The sequence below is a fragment of the Perca flavescens genome, chromosome 21 (assembly GCF_004354835.1).
Source record: "Perca flavescens isolate YP-PL-M2 chromosome 21, PFLA_1.0, whole genome shotgun sequence".
In the NCBI taxonomy this organism is placed as follows: domain Eukaryota; kingdom Metazoa; phylum Chordata; class Actinopteri; order Perciformes; family Percidae; genus Perca; species Perca flavescens.
Genome location: NC_041351.1, coordinates 22,234,555 through 22,254,153, shown reverse-complemented (window position 1 = coordinate 22,254,153; position 19,599 = coordinate 22,234,555). Strand labels below are relative to the sequence as shown.

The following is a 19,599-nucleotide window of genomic DNA, read 5'->3' as shown; positions in this document are numbered from 1 at the left end:
TGGCGTTTTTTTATATACTATACTATGGCTTTTTTCGATATACAATACTATGGCTTTTTATCATTTTTTTCAACATACTGTACTATGTTTTTTTTTATCATATTTTTTCGACATACTATACTATGGCTTTTTTATCATTTTTTTCGACATACTATACTATGGCTTTTTTATCATTTTTTTCGACATACTATACTATGGCTTTTTTCGATTTACAATACTATGGCTTTTTATCATTTTTTCGCCATACTATACTATGGCTTTTTATCATTTTTTCGACATACTATAATATGGTTTTTTATCTTTTTTTTCGACATGCTATACACTGACTTTTTTATCATTTTTTTCGACATACTATTCTGTGTTTTTTTCATCATTTTTTTGGGCATACTACATAATGACTTCTTCTTTAGCTCACTTTGTTAGAAGACAAGGGGAGTCTTAGGTTGGGAGTTTGATTCCCCTCAAGAACTAATCCTTTTTTTTAAGTCAGAAGTCCAGAGGAAAGTCACACTGTACTATGACTTTTTTTATCAGTTTTTTCGACATACTATACTTTGGCTTTTTTCATAAACATTTTAGACATACTATAACTCATAAAATGATTAAAAAAAAAGTCATAGTATAGCATGTCGATAAAGTGATAAAAACGTCACAGTATATTATGTCGATAAAGTGATAAAAAACGTCATAGTATAGTATGTTGATAAAGTGATAAAAAAGTCATAGTATTATCTTGTAATAAATGTCATAGTATAGCATGGCGAAAAAAGTGATAAAAACGTCATAGTATAGTTTGTAAAAAATAGTCATATTATAGTATGTCGAAAAAAGTCATAGTATAGTATGTCGATGAAGTGATAAAAACGTCATAGTATTGTATTGTAAAAAATAACACAGTAAAGTATGTCAAAAAAGTGATAAAAAAGTCATAGTATAATATGTTGATAAAGTGATAAAAATAGTCATAGTATAGCATGTCGAAAAAAGTAATTAAAAAGTCAAAATATAGTATGACAAAAAAAAGTTATAGCATAGTGTGACTTTCCAATAGACATTTAACTAAAAAAATCAAATACATCCTAATGGGAATCAAACCCAAAACCTAAGGATTCACAACCTGACTTCTAACACACCAAACTATAAACCAAGACATAATATTTTGCGTTGAAAAAAGTCATAGTATGGTATGTTAAAAAAAGTCATGGTACAGTATATCAAAAATAGTCATACTATAGCATGTCCAAAAAGTGATCAAAAAGTAATAGTATTGTATGTTGAAAATTTGATAAAAACGTCATAGTATTATATTGTAAAAAAATAGTTATAGATTAGATGATAAATAATCGAAAAAGTGTCGAAAAAAGTGATAAAAAAGTGATAGTATAGTATGTTGATAAAGTGATAAATATGTCATAGTATAATATGTTGATAAAGTGATAAAAAAGTGATAAAAATGTCATAGTATAGCATGTCTAAAAAAAGTCATAGTATAGTGTGACTTTCCTTTAGATATTTGACAAAAAAAATGTATAGATCCAGATGGGAATCAAACTCCCAACCATAGACTCCCCAACCTGACATCTAACACACCAAGTGAATTTGTTCAGTTTGAAAAAAGTCCCAAAAAAGTCACAGTATAATATGTTAAAAATAGCCATAGTGTAGCATGTTGAAAAAAGTCATGGTATGTCGAAAAAAGTGATCAAAACGTCACAGTTTAGTATGACTTTCCTTTAGACATTTGACTAAAAACATAAGTAGCTCCTCATGGGAATCAAACTCCCAACCTTAGACACCTCAACCTGACTTCTAACACACTGAACTATGAACCAAACATGACATCTGTTTTGAAAAAAGTGATAAAATCGTTATAGTATAGCATGTCGAGAAAAGGGACAAAAAGTCATAGTATAGTATGTCGAGAAAGTGATAAAAACGTCATAGTATATTATGTCGATGTTAGGACTCAGTCAGGACAACCTGACTTCTAGCACACCAAGCTATAAACCAAGAGAAAATATCTTATGTCGAAAAATGTCATAGTATGTGGTATGTTGAAAAAAGTTATGGTACAGTATGTCAAAAATAGTCATAGTATAGCATGTCGAAAGAAGTCATAGTATAGCATTTCAAAAATAGTCATAGATTAGATGATAAATAAATCACCTGTTGAAAAAGTGCTAAAAAATATCATAGTATAGTATGTAAAAAATAGTCATAGTATAGTATGTCGAAAAAAGTGATAAAAACTGACAAGTTAAATTTGAAACTACAACTTCAGAAAGTTGAATCTCCCATCAGAACTTTGCTCTGTTGAGTCGAAGGAAAGAATTTCCCATCAAAATCTACTTGGTACCTGTGGTTAGATTTTCAAAAATAGTCATTGTATAGCATGTCGAAAAAAGTGATAACAAATCACAGTATAGCATGTCAAAAGAAGTCATAGTATAGCATTTCAAAAATAGTCATAGTATAGCATGTCCAAAAAGTGATCAAAAAGTAATAGTATAGTGTGACTTTCCCTTAGACATTTGACTAAAATAATTAATAGATCCAGATTGGAATCAAACTCCCAACCATAGACTCCCCAACCTGACTATTAACACACTGAGCCATAAACCAACTGAAGGCATGCTGTTTGAAAAAAGACCCCACAAAGTCACAGTATAATATGTTAAAAATAGCCATAGTGTAGCATGTCGAAAAAAGTCATGGTACATCGAAAAAAGTGATTGAAGGTCAAAGTATAGTATGTTGAAAAAGTGACAAAAAAATCTGAGTTTAGTGTGACTTTCCTTTAGACATTTGACTAAAAACTTAAACAGCACCTGATGGGAATCAAACTCCCAACCTTAGCCTCCCAAACCTGACTTCTAACACACTGAACTATGAAACAATCACATTTTGTTTGAAAAAGGTGATAAAAAAGTAATAGTATAGCAAGTAATAGTATAGCATGTCAAAAAATGTGACAAAAAAGTCATGGTATAGGATTCACAACCAGACTTCTAACACACCAAGCTATAAACCAAAACATGACTTTATGTGTCAAAAATAGTCATAGTATAGCATGTCGAAAAAAGTGATAAAAAAAAAAATCACCATATAGCATGTCAAAAAAAAGTCATAGTATAGTGTGTCAAAAATAGTCATAATATAGCATGTCGAAAAAGTGATGAAAAACTCATAGTATAGTATGTCGAAAATGTGATAAAAATGTCATAGAATTATATTGTAAAAAAAATACTCCGAAAAAAAAAAGTCATAAAAAGTTATACAAAAGTCACAGTTGAAAAAAATCTTAAAAAAGTCATATTATAGTATCTCGAAGAAAGTGATAAAGAAGTCATAGTATGACTTTCCTTTAGACATTTGACTTATAACGTAAATAGCTCAGTATAATAGCTCTAGAATAATATGTAAAAAACAGTCATAGTGTGGGATGTCCAAAAAAGTGATACAAATTCATAGTATAGTATGTCAAAAAAAGTCATGAAAAAGTCATGGTACAGCATGTCCAAAAAAGTCATAATGAAGCTTAGCGTAAGTTCTTACAGGAAGACTTCAAATTTCTTCTTTCATCACTCCTAATTGATCAGCTGTTCCGTGGCATTTGCTTGTCAGCAGACAATCGGATTCAGCTGTTTCATTGTTAGTTAAACCAATCAGATTCAGCCATGTGTCACAAGCCAATCACAGCATGACCTCCTGTTTTAAATCTTCTCTCTCCTCTGCGGTCGTCAGCTGTCGTTTCAGGTCCCGCCTCCTCCCCTTCATCCACCGGTCGTCCCACCCACGTACTCCGGGGGATCGTCAGCTGGATGGCTATCTTGATTGGTTCCTGGGCGTCTTCATCACCACCACCAGTGTCTGGACTCCATCAGGGGATACGTTTTGGTTCACTACCCCTTTTATAACATATGGATTCAATGGCGTCTAATCTCCAGAGATTTTTTCTGTCTTGTACAATAAACATGTTCATAATTGCAATGAAGTCTCTCCTGATTGAAGTATAGTATGTCAAAAATAGTCATAGTCGAGAAAAGTGATAAAAAAGTCATAGTAGAGTATGCGAAAAAAGTCATGGTATAGTGTGACTTTCTTTTAGACATTTGACTGAAAAAAAATAATAGATAAAGATTGGAATCAAACTCCAAACCACAGATTGCCCAAACTGACTTCTAACACACTGAGCTATAAAACAAGCACGGTCATTCTGTTTGAAAAAAGTCCCAAAAAAGTCCCTGTATAATACGTTAAAAATAGTCATAGTGTAGCATGTTGAAAAAAGTCATGGCACATCGAAAAAAGTGATCAAAAAGTCAAAGTATAGTATGTTGAAAAAGTGACAAAAAAGTCATACTTTAGTGTGACTTTCCTTTTGACTAAAAACTTAAATTTCTCCTGATGGGAATGAAACTCCAAACTTGAGACACCTCAACCTGACTTCTAACAGAACTATGAAACAATCATGTTACTTTATTTGAAAAAAGTGATAAAAAAAAAAAGTTATATCATAGCATGTAAAAATAGTCATAATATAGCATGTCAAAAAACGTGATAAAAAAGTCATGGTATAGTATGTCAAAAATAGTCATAGTATAGCATGTCGAAAAAAGTGATAGAAAAAGTCATAGTATAGTAAGTCGGAAAAGTGATAAAAAGGTCATAGTATTATATTGTAAAAAATAGTCGTAGCATAGTATTTCGAAAAAAGTCTATAGTATGTTGAAAAAAAGTGATAGAAAAAGTCATGGTACAGTGCATACGGAAAGTATCACAGCGCTTCACTTTTTCCACATTTCATTATGTTACAGCCTTATTCCAAAATGGATTAAATTACTTTTTTTTGTCAAAATTCTACACACAATACCCCATAATGACAATTTTTTTTTAAAAATGTTTGCAACTTTATTAGAAATAAAGAACGAAAATATAATATGAACATAAGTATTCACAGCCTTTAATCAATACTTTGTTGTGGCACCTTTGGCAGTAATTACAGCCTCAAGTCTTTTGGAATATGGAGCCACAAGCTTAGCACACCTCTCTTTGGCCAGTTTCGCCCATTCCTCTTTACACAAAGTCTCGAGTTCCATCAGGTTGGATGGGGAGCGTCGGTGCACAGCCATTTTCAGATCCCTCCGGAGATGTTCAATGGAATTCAAGTCTGGGCTATGGCTGGGCCACTCTAGGACATTCACAGTTGTCCTGAAGCCACTCCTTTGATATCTTAGCTGTGTGCTTAGGGTCGTTGTCCTGTTGCAAGATCAACCGTCGCCCCAGTTTGAGGTCAAGAGCGCTCTGGAGCAGGTTTTCTTCCAGGATGTCTCTGTACATTGCTGCGTTCATCTTTCCCCTCAATCCTGACTAGTCTCCCAGTTCCTGCCGCTGAAAAACATCCCCACAGCATGATGCTGCCACCACCATGCTTCACTGTAGGGATGGTATTGGCCAGGTGCGGTGCCTGGTGTCCTCCAAACATAGCGCTTGGCATTCACGCCAAAAAGTTCAACTATGTCTCATCAGACCAGAGATTTTTGTTTCTGATGGTCTGAGAGTCTTTCGGGTGCCTTTTGGCAAACTCCAAGCGGGTTGCCATGTGCCTTTTACTAAGGAGTGGCTTCTGTCCGGCCACTCTACCATACAGGCCTGATTGGTGGAGTGCCGCAGCAATGGTCGTCCTTCTGGAAGGTTCTCCTCTCTCCACAGAGGAACACTGGAGCTCTGTCAGAGTGACAATTGAGTTGTTGGTCATCTCCCTATCTAAAGCCATTCTCCCGCGATCACTCAGTTTAGAGGGACGGCCAGCTCTAGGAAGAGTCCTGGTGGTTCCAAACTTCTTCCATTTACGGATGACGGAGGCCACTGTGCTCATTGGGACGTTTTAAAGCAGCAGACATTTTTCTGTACCCTTCCCCAGATCTGTCCATCGAGACAATCCTGTCTCAGAGGTCTACAGACAATTCCTTTGACTTCATGCTTGTTTTGTGGTCTGACATGCACTGTTAACTGTGGTCCCTTATATAGACAGGTGTGGGCCTTTCCACATCATGTCCAATCAACTGAATTTACCACAGTTGGACTCCAATTAAGCTGTAGAAACATCTCAAGGATGATCAGTGGAAACAGAATGCACCCGAGCTCAATTTTGACCTTGATCGCAAAGGCTGTGAATACTTATGTACAAGTGATTTCTTCGTTATTTTATTTGTAATAAATTTGCAAAAATCTCAAACAAACTTTTTTTAAGTCATTATGGGGTATTATGTGTAGAATTTTGAGGTATAAAAAAATATTTAATCCATTTTGGAATAAGGCTATAACATAACAAAATGTTGAAAAAGTGAAGCGCTGTGAATACTTTCCGTATGCACTGTATATATATTGTAAAAAAAGTCATGGTAAAGCATGTCGAAAAAAATGATTTAACCGTCACAAATAGTGATAGTATAGCATGTTGAAAAAAAGTGATAAAAATGTGCACTGCACAAACACTGCCGACCACTGATTGGTCAGGGAGAGAACCATCACTAGCGTGACACAGGACGTCCTGCAAAAACCTGCCATTTAAATAGCCATGCTACCGTCAATAGTCACTGCAAACGTTTTATTTATTCAACCCAGAATCGAAAAAGTGGCAGGCCGCAAAAACCACACCGAGGTTAACTGAGGGAGTGCAGACGTTCCTCTGTTTGGTTGCTGATGAAAGGATCCAGGGAGAGAACACACCATGTCCTATACCCCCAGTCCCACGCCTTCGCAGCTAAATGTGCAACTGTACATTTATGTAATGTTATGTTGTATTATGTTATGTTATGTTATGTGCAGCAGTGCAAATGTACTGTTTGTGTGCTTATGTGCTGAGGTGTTTTTTCCTGTTCCCACACTGTTCTTATCTTTATGAGGATAGTCTGAGAGCCGCTTTTTTTGTTTCCCTCTCCTCTCCCAATGTCATGCTGTATCTGTTGCAAGAGTTAGGAGAGAGTTGAGATGGCGCCGCATTGGCGTTTGTGCATGTTGCTTTAATGCTTTAATGTGACCCGTACCTACGATACCAAGACACATCCCTTGTGTGTGTAAACATACTTGGCAGTAAAGCTTTTCTGATTCTGATTCTGATGTCGGTGTCGCGTTGAAGATGATGTAACGGCAGTTCAATCAGGAGAGACTTCATGTAAGAGTGAAAATAGTTGAATAACATGATGCATAATAGATATGTTGATAGGTTATAGTCTTTGGTAATTCGACTCCATTGCAGTGTTAAATTAACAAGGGTTATAAAGGCCATGGATATATAGGAACGATGGAGTCTAGACACAAGTGGTGGTGATGAAGGGATGAAAGAAGAGCCTGAAGCTCTGGATGGATGTGTGAAGCGGGGCTTCTGCTGACAGAGTTGATGATCCTGGGTGCTGGGAATAATGAGAACAAGGGGTGAATGGGGTGGAGATAGATAGATGGATAGCTTTTTATTGTCATTCTACCCTACATACAGAGTGCACATATGAACGAAAAAAAAAAAAAAAAAAAATAAATAAATGCTACAGAGTGTTATTTAAACATTTAAATATGACATTACAAAAAATACAAAAGGAGTTTGAAAGCAGCATTGACATTATTATGGCACATATTGAATGGCAGCATATATAGCTTTGCACGTACAGGTTTTTTTTAATTCATTTTTTTTTACCTTTATTTATTCAGGAGAGGAAGTCTCTCTTTTTCCTAAGATTCTACATTGAGGGGCGACTATCTGCAGATGTAAATCTATTGTAATTAAAGGACATACAGTATCTCTAGAATTAGTCCATTAGGCTGAAAGGATTTCCACTGCTTCCACTGAGTCAGCCCTTCAAAGTTGATATTTTTGGTATGGCCTCTGACTAGTCTTACTGCTGCCCCTGTGTTGTCCTGGTGATGCTCTTTTCTTCAGTTGATTTTTGCTTTTGTTGTCCACTCAAAGAAAACCTTTCCCATGTAGCCGAACATTACCTTTGTACCTCAACTGAAAACCATTCAGACTCACCTCTTTTATTTTTCTCTCTCTATGTCACTGAATGCTGCATTCACGTTTTTATACTCCAAATGCTTTTATGTTGGCTGATTCATTGCCATGCCGGTTCTGAGCACAGAGGGTAGTGACGCGAGTTGCTCATTTAAATGCTGTAGACTTCGCGGTCTGATACTGCCATTCAGCCATTTGTCTCTGAAATCAGTCAGTTTAAATGCTAGTGTTTCAGGCTCTCTGTGTTGCTCTCGTCTCTGACGCACAAAAAACAACAACTACTCCCTGCAGGAAAAAGAAGAGAGGAGTCCAGGAGAGAGGAGACCACTCGCAGAAATTGCTGCCCTTCTAGCTCACTCAAGCTTCATTTTACATAATCGGTGCAGAGAAGGCCAAGTCTGATGGTTAATGGTGGAAAGAAAAAGTAGACTTTCAAAGTGACATATTCACATTTTCTTTAAAATGCTTATAATATGCAAATAATAGCAAATGTGATAGTTTAGTAGTTATTATTTTCATATTATATACTTCATATACTTCCTCATCTTCTCTGTCTAGTCTGCCTAATCTTGGTGTGATTTTTAACCAATCAATGAGTTTTGACATGCCCACATCAGCATGTTGACTTGATCTTATTTCTTCCACCTAAGAATCACAAGAATGTAGTGCGTTGTGTCAATACATTTATGGAGATGTTAATATATGCTTTTATCTCATCACGTTTGGACTGGTGTAATTCTCCTTTTACCCGCCTTAATAAATCTTTACACCGTTTACAAATTGTCCAAAATGCTGCATACATTGTAACTGCTCTGCGAGACTGTACTTAGGCATGGCCGTACAATAAAATTGTCCATAGACCTGAAATTATTAGTAAAATAGCAGACCCACTTTTTTTGTATTATGACTTGCATGTAAGAATCGAGGCTACTTGGTTAGAATAATCAAAGTCTGGATCAACGGAAGTACATTTCCAGGAAAAAGCCTGATTCGAGATCCCTCACCTTCTGCTCTCTGTGTGTTGCCGTTCTCAAACTTTGTTCGCTTCGGGGAAACGACGACAAACTTCGAGCTAGCAAGCTACACGCTGAAAATGGCAAGTTTTGTAGAAAATTTGGATGGTGCAACAAGGCAGGCCGGCTTGGCTCTTTCGGTGAATGACTAAAGATTTACAAAGAATATGTTTAAGACCTTACTCTCTAACTGGGACGTTTTGGGAATGATTAGCGGGGATTTGCTATGGACAAAGTACACATGGCGATGCACTGGTAAGGGCAAATGCTGTTAACCATGTATCCAACTAATTTAAATAGCCCACGGTACTGCATGGCGTTTTCTTTTGTGGGCTGCAAATGTTCCACCAAAACAAGTTCCTTCCCGAGAACATTTTGCAGAGCCACCGTTTTGCTGCGTCCGGAGCTTAGCGCCGTCCAAGACGAACAACCCAGAGCAATAAATAAAAAAATTTATCATTTATCACACTCATAATGAGAAATAGCACTGTCCTACTATTCCTGATTAATTCAATGAAAAAATACTTATGCATGATGCTCCCACGTCTGCCTGTAGCATGAGTGCTGCTTTCAGTGCATAAATTAGAAGCTGTGAGACACAAAGAGAGACCAGGACTTTATCTTTTATTACATACGGTATCCCATCAAGTACATCACCAGGCAATGTGTATTATTCAGTTTGGAATGGTTTGCATAGGTACAGTATAACATTTTTATCGGTATAGTTCCTCTGACATTTAAAAGGTTTCAGGATTTACATGAAAAATTGTGTATAACACTGAATAATGGGTACAACAAGGGCAGTGTTGAAGGATATTCTAGATTCGTGCTGGTTTTGTATAACCATTTGTTCTGCTTTGACGGACGTTACAAAACAAATTCACTAATCCAAGATGAATTTTTATGAGAGTTAATAAGAAAATAAATTGAGAACTTGTGGCAGTGATGAACTAGTGAAAAAACATCTTGGGAACTATGCTTGCTTCTTCTGTGCGCTTTCAGTCTTTGCTAATATCTTCAAATGTCAAGTGTAGCACTGTGTCGGCAAAGTAATGCATCTGGAGAGGAACACAAATAACACAAGGAGTGTTATTTACATTACAGAGGTCATTAAAACCGTGGTAGGTAGATTATTTTTGGCGTCACTGGGCAAAAATATAGCTATATATGGTCATTTTAGAGCGAAAGAGTGTACCTATTGGATGTTCTCCCAATGCAGATGCACGTGCATGTTCTTTTACATTAGCTAAAGGCTCAGGGCTGCAGCAAATTTGAAGGCTTAACTAATTAACTCAGAAATATCAGACTTTATGGTAAACAATCTATATATATGGTACAAAAAGGAATGAAATCGTGTCAAAATGTTGTCCTGTTTATTGTCCAGTAAGTGGACATTTGCTGTGAACACATTTGAGTGAGCTGATTGGCAAGGGTTAGCCTTTAGCCTAACTTGAATAAGGGCTGTTTGGATTCCTCTCCCACAGCCTTTGGCATGTCCTTGTTTGGATGGCAGCATTAGCCTGCTACAAGGACCAGAAGGCCGAACCAGTGGCACCGCCTAGTGCTGCCATCTGAACGACAACTCGCCAGTGACGGCGTGAGAGGAAACGTCAACGCGGCAGATGAGCTAGTAATTTAGCCTTCTGCTAACCATAGCTCACGGCTGCAGCTCATTGAAGTTCATGTTTATGTAGCTAGCTAAAGCGTTGAATCACAGTATGTCATCTCATCTCACCGTTTTTTTAAATCTACACCGTGCAGCTTTGATGTAACATCACTTTTTCACAGCAGACTTGCTAAACACAGGTGTAACGTTATTTTAATATTATTATAACTTCATTCCATTTTGGTGCGTCAGGTGCAGGGTGCTGCTACTGTATTGTGCGTCGTGTCCAGTGACAATAACAGGAACAGAAATGCATTTGAAAAGTAGGCTTTGTGTATAGCACCTTAGTTAAGGTAGATGGATTCCTATTTCTCTGTTGCAGATCTTCTTCATGATTTAGGTGGTGGTGGTAGTGGGTGTGTTTTTATTGTACACACAGTAGAAATCTAACCTGGTACAGTTTTAAAGGACTAATTACCTTATTTTTTTTTCGCTTTCTTGCCAAGAGTTTAATGAGAAGATCGATACCACTCTTACTAGGGGTGGGGATAAAAAAAACAGACGCGTAGGCGAGGTGTTCACACAGCGTTCAGGCAGCCTCCCGCTGCAAATTCAGACCGAGCAAAAGTGTTAATCGCTGTGTATATGAGACCACACTGCATGCTGTAAAGAATACAGAATTAAAGCATGTTGTCAAAGTGCTTGATCCCCGCTACAATCTGCCTTCGTAAGTGTTTAACCCGTTTTCATTCCAAACACGTCAAATACGGATGCTTAGTCAGGATGCTTTGGCGTCATGGTCTGGTGCATTCTAATCAGTCCATCTGCCCTGTGTAAACGAGCGCAAGCTGATCAGAAATGGTGAGAGTCGAAAGCTGCCTACACATGATCTGTGGTAAAACCGCGGTAGGGTGCCTAGCAGGGAGGCACAGCGAGGCACATACGAAAACAATGGAACGGCCTTATGAAGCGGCTTTGTGATGAAGCATTACAATATGCCAGTATTTGACTGCCTTAACTCTTACACTAAGAATGATGGCAAATGAGCTAACATTGAATGTTTAAAGGTCCCATGACATGGTGCTCTTTGGATCCTTTTATATAGGCCTTGGTGGTCCCCTAATACTGTATCTGAAGTCTCTTTTATATAGACCTTAGTGGTCCCCTAATACTGTATCTGAAGTCTCTTTCCCGAAATTCAGTCTTGGTGCAGAATTACAGCCACTAGAGCCAGTCCCACAATGAGCTTTCCTTAGTATGTGCCATTTCTGTGTCTGTAGCTATTGAGGAGGAGAGAAGGGGGGGGCAAGGTGGTGGGAGGGGGTGTGGCCTTGACCAACTGCCACTTTGCTCGTTTGAAAGCCATGATGTCTCTCTCTCTCTCATGGGTGGGCCAAATTCTCTGGGCGGGCAAAGCAGAGAAAGGGGAGGTAACCTTGCTCCTTATGACCTCATAAGGAGAAGATTCCAGATCGGCCCATCTGAGCTTTCATTTTCTCAAAGGCAGAGCAGGATATCCAGGGCTCGGTTTACACCTATCACCATTTCTAGCCACTGGGGGACCATAGGCAGGCTGGGGGAACGCATATTAATGTTAAAAAACCTCATAAAGTGAAATTTTCATGCCATGGGACCTTCAAAATCTTTGTAAACGTGAGTAGATGTAAGTGTAAATGCAAAACTAATATATATGTCTTTCATTTACATCCCTAATGCTAGTTGAGTCTAACAAAACTAAAAGATAATGGCAGTAAATGAATCTGTTTATTTTAATTATGGCTTATTACACATGTCAAGTAGTCACAGAGTGAGAAAAAAAAAATCATAATATCAAATAAAACTGTCGATGCAACAAGATGCAACAGATAATCGTTTTATCATGGCATCATAGTCATCGGAATTGGAATCAAATCAAATCAAGTTAAGTTGGGTGTTAGGTGCCTAGAGATTCCCACCCCTAACTCTCACGTCCTGGGATATCAATGTTCTCAATGTTGTTGACTCTCAACAAGAAAGAAAATGAGGTTTCTCAGAATACCAAACTATTATCATAACCATGTGGTCCAAAATGACATTAGAAAAATGGCTCCATGTAGCGTCATGAACGTGTGTATCCACACTGGAGGTGGATTAATGGCAACCCTGTTGGTAAGTCTGTCTGTGGTTCAGTTTGTCTGTCTTTGTGATAGGACGGGAATCCTCAGCCAAACCCGGGAGCAGGAAACGCCGTGGAGGGAGGTGTTTATTCAAGCTTGCGGCGCTGACTCCTCTCCTGATAGATCTGCTCAGTGAACGGTCTGTAAATACAGCAGAACAAACATATCATGGGACAATAAATCAGAGAATTGGAACGCCGTACCACTCTGTGCCAGGGACCGCATGTTCGATGAACCGCGAAGAAGCCTAAATGTAAATGTGTGAATGATAGAAAGATGCCATGTGTGTCCACATGTTGCTGCACTCTGTTGCACATGAATGCACACAGTTTGTGAACTAACATCCCTAACAGGTGAGAAAAACAAATTGACAGGAGCCCTTGAACAAGCCAGGGATTAGAGCTGTTGTCAGGCTGTTGCCCACATTTCGTTAGCGCTCTATTGACAGCAGACCAGTGTGCAGGAGATTGAAGGATGCAGGCTAGTAGGATGTAGGAATATTGGAATATTATGACAGTACTGTGAAGCCTGTAGTATTATTTTAATTTTCTGTCTTTTTAATCAATTCTTAAACACACCCTTATAACTAACACATTTAAGCAACACTGTGTAACTTTTCCCGCTTCGGTCCCCCTACAGGTTGGAAGCAGAATTGTCCATTACATTACATTGTCCAGTTCATTCGAACTACAGATCCGCTAACCGACAATTCTGCTTCCAACCTGTAGGGGGACCGAAGTGGGAAAAGTTACATAGTGTTGCTTTAAGTAGGGACATGCTACTTTCCCATCTTTGGGAAAAAAATTAATTGACATGTACTTTTTTTAGTTAGGCCCATGTCCCATCCACTAACATGGAAGGGGGCGGGGTTTATGACCTATACTGCAGTCAGTCACAGTCAGGGGTTGATGCAAAGACTGTATAAGTGAAGCCAAAAAAGATCTGCATCCTCCCTGGTGGCTGGCTGCAGTATAGGTCATAAACCCCGCCCCCTTCCATGTTAGTGGATGGGACATGGGCCTAACTAAAAAAAGTACGTCAATTAATTTTTTCCCAAAGATGGTTCTCGTCATTTTAAGTAGTTCTGATCACACTGATGCTTGTTCAAGTGTTCATTTTACTAATGAATTTGGTTATTTGATGCTATAAAAACGGGCTGAAACGTCATGACTGACAGCTGTGATAGACTTGTGATTGGTCGGGCCGGGGCTACCGCGGTTCCACCGCCAGATCTGGTTCCAAAATTAAAAGATGGCAGCGCCCGTATCCGGGATATTTTTGGCTTCACTTTTGTACAGTGTGAGGAAGTGGAGGCGCGTTGTCCTTCTTCTTTTTTTCTTCTTTTTTTTTTTTTTTTTTTTTTTTACAGTCTATGGTCACAGTAGCTGCCCAAATGTCTTTGTGTTTTCTCTGCACTTAGACCGTTTGACATTTTCTTTTCTCAGGATTGTACATTATTTAATTCAATAGAGTTTAATTAAAATGGGGAAAAGCTCTCAGAGCTAATGAGTTTGCTAGTCAGCTACACTCTTTCTATGTTCAATACAGTACCAACATCTAACATTGTAACCAGAGAAATATATATGGAGAAAAATATTTTTGACCAAATACATCAATATCGATATTGCAGCGATATTGTAGGTTTGACTATTGGTGCTTTGACAAAATATTTTCTTTCTTAAGGAAAAGCACAATAGGACCCCTTTAACAGTTTTTTTATTGACAAATGTGAACAGGGCTTAAACCAAGAAAGACTTACCCCTCAAATCGTATCGCCACCTTGTAAGACACGGCTACTATGGCAGTCAGGACGAGACCAACCGGACTAGCACCGCTGGAGACAGAGAGGGAGAGAAGAAAGAGCGAGACAGATGGGTTAGGTAACATTGTGTGTATGTGCTATGCGAACCGCTTCACACTGGAGTACCTTTTGAGACCTGTTAATATGTCTTAAACATATGTGTAATGATAGGGAGCAAGAGAGGTAGAGTAGTACATAAAGAGAGCGACAAAACAAAGACGGCAGAACTTGAGAGTGAATTAAAAATCATTCTCTTTGTCTTTACCCAAATACATTTTTACCACACTTTCAAACTATACCAACAACAAAAAACGCAATGTGAAATGGACTTGTCTCCAACAGCTGGACTAAAGCAAACAATTAGCTGAATGCCAGAGAAGTAGTGAATCTGGATTTATTTTTAAGTGAGAAATAATAATAAGAAAAAACATTTAAATAAAAAAGACCCTTTAAAAAGTCTGTTAACTATGTTCAAAAACTGTTTTACCCTGTAGTTCATCCTGGTGGAGAAAAAAAACACACAACACAATGACCTACATATACTGTACCTGATCAGAAAATGGCACACTGACACTGATTTAAATTGCATCACGAATCACGTAGACATAATTTCATCCAGCGGAACACATAATGGTGGTAATGCAGTGGGCATAATTAACTACAAAGGCTGTGAGTGCTGGCCTAAAGGCCCTCTCATGTGGATCAGAAGTGTGAGTAACAAAAGGCTTATCTGAAATCACTGTAGACACATACATGCATGTTCTATACACCATGCACGGTGTATAGAATACCACATATGTAACCTTAAACATTGCACATTAATGATATCATTCTTTACCGAACCACATATTGAAGCTGACCATTGTCAACCTGTGATTAAGAAAAAGAAAGAAGCATAATCCTGACAATCAGGCTGGCTAAATGTGACTGGCAAATGAGGCTTTTGAAACTGTCCACCATGACTTACTCAAGCAGGCAGTAATGGAGGCACCAGGATACAGATAACAAAAAGTCCAGTTAAATTTATTATAATTTCTGGACTTTTTAAGGCTAGTTAGAAAAATATATAAAATCAATCAATCAATCTAATATATAGAGTAGAAATATATAAAGGAAAATATAAGAACAAATAGAAATAAGAAATAAAATAGATAGGCAAAGGCATCACCACAAGGAATATTACTTTACTTGAAGGTATCAATATAATTGTGACATGACAGTGTCATGTCATAGTTATGACAGTGTCATGTCACGATTACGTGTCATAAACGTTATAAAGAAGTCATAAACGTTTATGACTTCTGTCATTAAGTGTCATTCGGTTTTTGTCATGACAAGTTGACAGTGTTCGGGGTTATCTTGATTATGACAACTTGACATTAATCAAAGTGACATTACCAGAAGTTGTCTTGGTCACAATAAGTTGACATTACATTTGCTTGGGATGTCTTTGTAATGACAACTTGACATTAACCAGGATGACATTACCAGAAGATGTATTTGTCATGACAACTTTACATTAAATTTCTTTGGAGTGTCCTTATTAAGACAACTTGACATTAAACAGGATGACATTATGTCAAGTTGTCATGACAAAGACATCTTTATCGCGAGAGCAAACGTGGGAGAGGGGTTGCAAAGTATAAGAGCGCCAAATGTGAGGAGGCAGGTTTGGGTCTTGGATGGGTCAAACTAATACGGACTTTTACCCAAGAGAACGGGGTTCATGTCCCATGTGAAAACAAAAGTCAATTATGAAATCATTTGAGTTTTACCTATGAGCTTTACGGACCTTAGTGTGTGACACAATGCAGTCCATGACGTCATGCTACGTCCTCATTTTAGTAGTTTTACATGACTGATTTTGAGCAAATCCCTGATTTTTTACTAACCCTAAGTAATGTTGTTTAGGTATTTTGTGTTGATATTATATAAATACTTTATGTTCACAGTTGTAATACAGGCAATATTGTGCTTTTCTCCCTGCATAACCATAAACCAGGTCAGGACGTGGGAAGTGATGAAAGGTTTGACGCAACCTGTGGTTTCCAAAAATTACTTCTTTCAATTATTTTAACTGCCTTTGACCTTTTTGAAGATCACGGGAGCCACAGAAAATGGAACTGCACCATGGGCACACACTGGGAGCTTTCTGTTCAGAGATTCAAAAGCGGAGGTCAGTACTTTTTGTTGGAATTTCTTACCTTCAGCTCGAAAAAGAAGTCCGTGATTTTTGTTTCTGACACCAAATCTGAATTTGTGATCCTTGAAACATTTTCAGGGATTTCCTACTTGGCAGCTTTGACATTTCACCCCTAAAAGACACTTAGATGATAAATGGCCCTTTACCAAAACTATTGTGTACTTTTCCATAGGTTACTGTGCCGTAACAACTAATGTGACTCCAAACTGCGAACAGATATTCGATATCTTGAACAATGATGTCCTAGGTCATGTGACAACACGCCATTTTAAGCCCTTTAAAGTAGGGAACCTTTTGACACTCCTCCTAAAGGACTCAACAGATCCTTCTCAAATTGGGTCAACAGCATGTAAAGACCTTCACAATGCCAAATTGCAAAGCTTCGTGTTTTCGTGGGACGGTGTTACCATTGCGAGGCAGGCAATTTGCTAAAGTCTTATTCATCACTTTAGGGATGTTCCCTCCCTCATCTATTTCTTTAGATGAATCTAAAGAAATAGATGTGTTAAGTTTTACGTACAGTTTAACAAAGTATGTTGATGGCAGGAGGATGCAAACTAAATTGTTGAGTCTAAACATCTCTTGTGGCTTCAGATTTCTGTCTCAGTTCAGTAACAACTGTGGTTATCATCGAGTCACGGTTTTCGTTATCTTTAAATCTGACACAAAACACTGGCATCAGAGAGGCCCTCTGACACATCGATGAGTCAGTGGGCCTTGTGTGTTAAGCTCTATTTACGACTGACCCATATTTCAACTTGTCCTAATTACAAATAATAGCCAAAACAGGTCAGACTGTCAGCTAACTTGTTTGTGCCAAACTGGTATGTAATTCCCATTTATCAGACAAACACAGCCTAAGCTAGAATTGAATGCCAGTTTTCTTTCTTCTTATTGTATGTTGGCCTTTCAGTCCCCCCACTGTTACATGATATGTTATATGATCATATGATCCCCAGAGAGAAAAGCTGTTGGTTTGGTGTAAGTTACTGAGCATATGAATAAATGACTGCTGAAATAAGGATTATATTATTTTCCATTTTCTGCGTCTGTCTAATTCGCACAGGCCTGTGAGTCTCAGTCTGCATGCTGTTGTCTGAATATGCATCTTTGCACATGACTATGCATCAAGTGTTTCCTTATGTTCTGTCTGTATGAATCAGGCTGCAGATGCTCATATGCTGGCAGCATGAAAATGAACTACTTGGACAAGAACGTTGAGCACATGTCCTCGTCCATGGGAAGGAAAAATAAAAATCAGTATTCATTTGCTCAACCACTCAGTTTTGCATAAGACAGAGTAACAGTATGTGCTGATGCCCAATGTGACAAAAGTTAGCGCCCTACTTGATTAAGAATGAATGTACCGTAAGTATGCAAATTTACACCTTCACAGAAATTGCTACATAACAAACATGCATTTAAATGCACGACATGCACACTGAAGGCGAGACCTTCGTTATATGGCCTGCAGGAATATGTAGGTCAGATGCTCATGTCGTGATGTTGTTTTCTTGTGGTTATATAGTGCTCAACCTTGGAGGAATACATGCCTGCAGATTCAGGGCATACATGTTCCTGCACGCACGCACGCACGCACGCACGCACGCACACACGCACACACGCACACACACACACACACACACACACACACACAGACAGATTCTCATAGACATTCACAATGCTCATGGAAGGAGTGTAGCAAAACACATCCAATTGAGAAGTTTACTCAGGAATCTGACACATCTACAGATTATTTTACACATTTACAAATCTGGGTACACATTTAAAGACTAAGATACAACTTGACAATTCTTGCAGCCCATTGTTGTATGCAGTCTTAGGTGATATGTCTAAAGTCAAGTGTTTTCCTATACTGATATACACTCACCTAAAGGATTATTAGGAACACCATACTAATACCGTGTTTGACCCCCTTTTGCCTTCAGAACTGCCTTAATTCTTGGTGGCATTGATTCAACAAGGGGCTGGAAGCATTCTTTAAAAATGTTGGCCCATATTGATAGGATAGCATCTTGCAGTTGATGGAGATTTGTGGGATGCACATCCAGGGTACGAAGCTCCACAACATCTCAAAGATCTTCTATTGGGTTGAGATCTGGTTACTGTTATTTTAGTACAGTGAACTCATTGTCATGTTCAAGAAACCAATTTGAAATGATTCTAGCTTTGTGACATGGTGTATTATCCTGCTGGAAGTAGCCATCAGAGGATGGGTACATTGTGGTCATAAAGGGATGGACATGGTCAGAAACAATGCTCAGGTAGGCTGTGGCATTTAAACAATGCCCAATTGGTACTAAGAGGCCTAAAGTAGGCCAAGAAAACATCCCCCACACCATAACACCACCACCAGCCTGCCCAGGGGTAACAAGGCATGACGGTTCCATGTTCTCATTCTGTTTACGCCAAATTCTGACTCTACCATCTGAATGTCACTCATCAGACCAGGCAACAACTGTCCAATTTTGGTGAGCTTGTGCAAACTGTAGCCTAATTTTCCTATTTTTAGTGGAGATGAGTGGTACCCGGTGGGGTCTTCTGCTGGTGTAGCCCATCCGCCTCAAGGTTGTGCGTGTTGTAGCTTCACAAATGCTTTGCCGCATACCTCGGTTGTTAGGTAGGTTATTTGAGTCAAAGTTGATCTTCTATCAGCTGGAATCAGTCGGCCCATTCTCCTCTGACCTCTTGCATCAACGAGGCATTTTTGCCCCCCAGGACTGCAGCATACTGGATGCTTTTCCTTTTTCAGACCATTCTTTGTAAACCCTAGAAATGGTTGTGTGTGAAA

At 38.4% G+C, this 19,599-nt stretch overlaps 1 protein-coding gene across 2 annotated transcripts in view; it reads right to left on the bottom strand.

The window, feature by feature from the left end:
- Positions 1–12,191: 12,191 nt before the first annotated feature.
- pemt (phosphatidylethanolamine N-methyltransferase) overlaps positions 12,192–19,599 on the bottom strand; it is a 91,414-nt gene continuing 84,006 nt past the window's right edge. For both annotated transcript variants that reach the window (XM_028567777.1, XM_028567778.1), the window contains exons 6-7: positions 14,543–14,617; positions 12,192–12,924 (exon numbers count right to left, since the gene is read on the bottom strand). In XM_028567777.1, the coding sequence (XP_028423578.1) occupies positions 12,870–12,924; positions 14,543–14,617 (130 nt within the window). In that variant the 3' untranslated portion in view covers positions 12,192–12,869. The remainder of the gene's footprint in view (positions 12,925–14,542; positions 14,618–19,599) is intronic.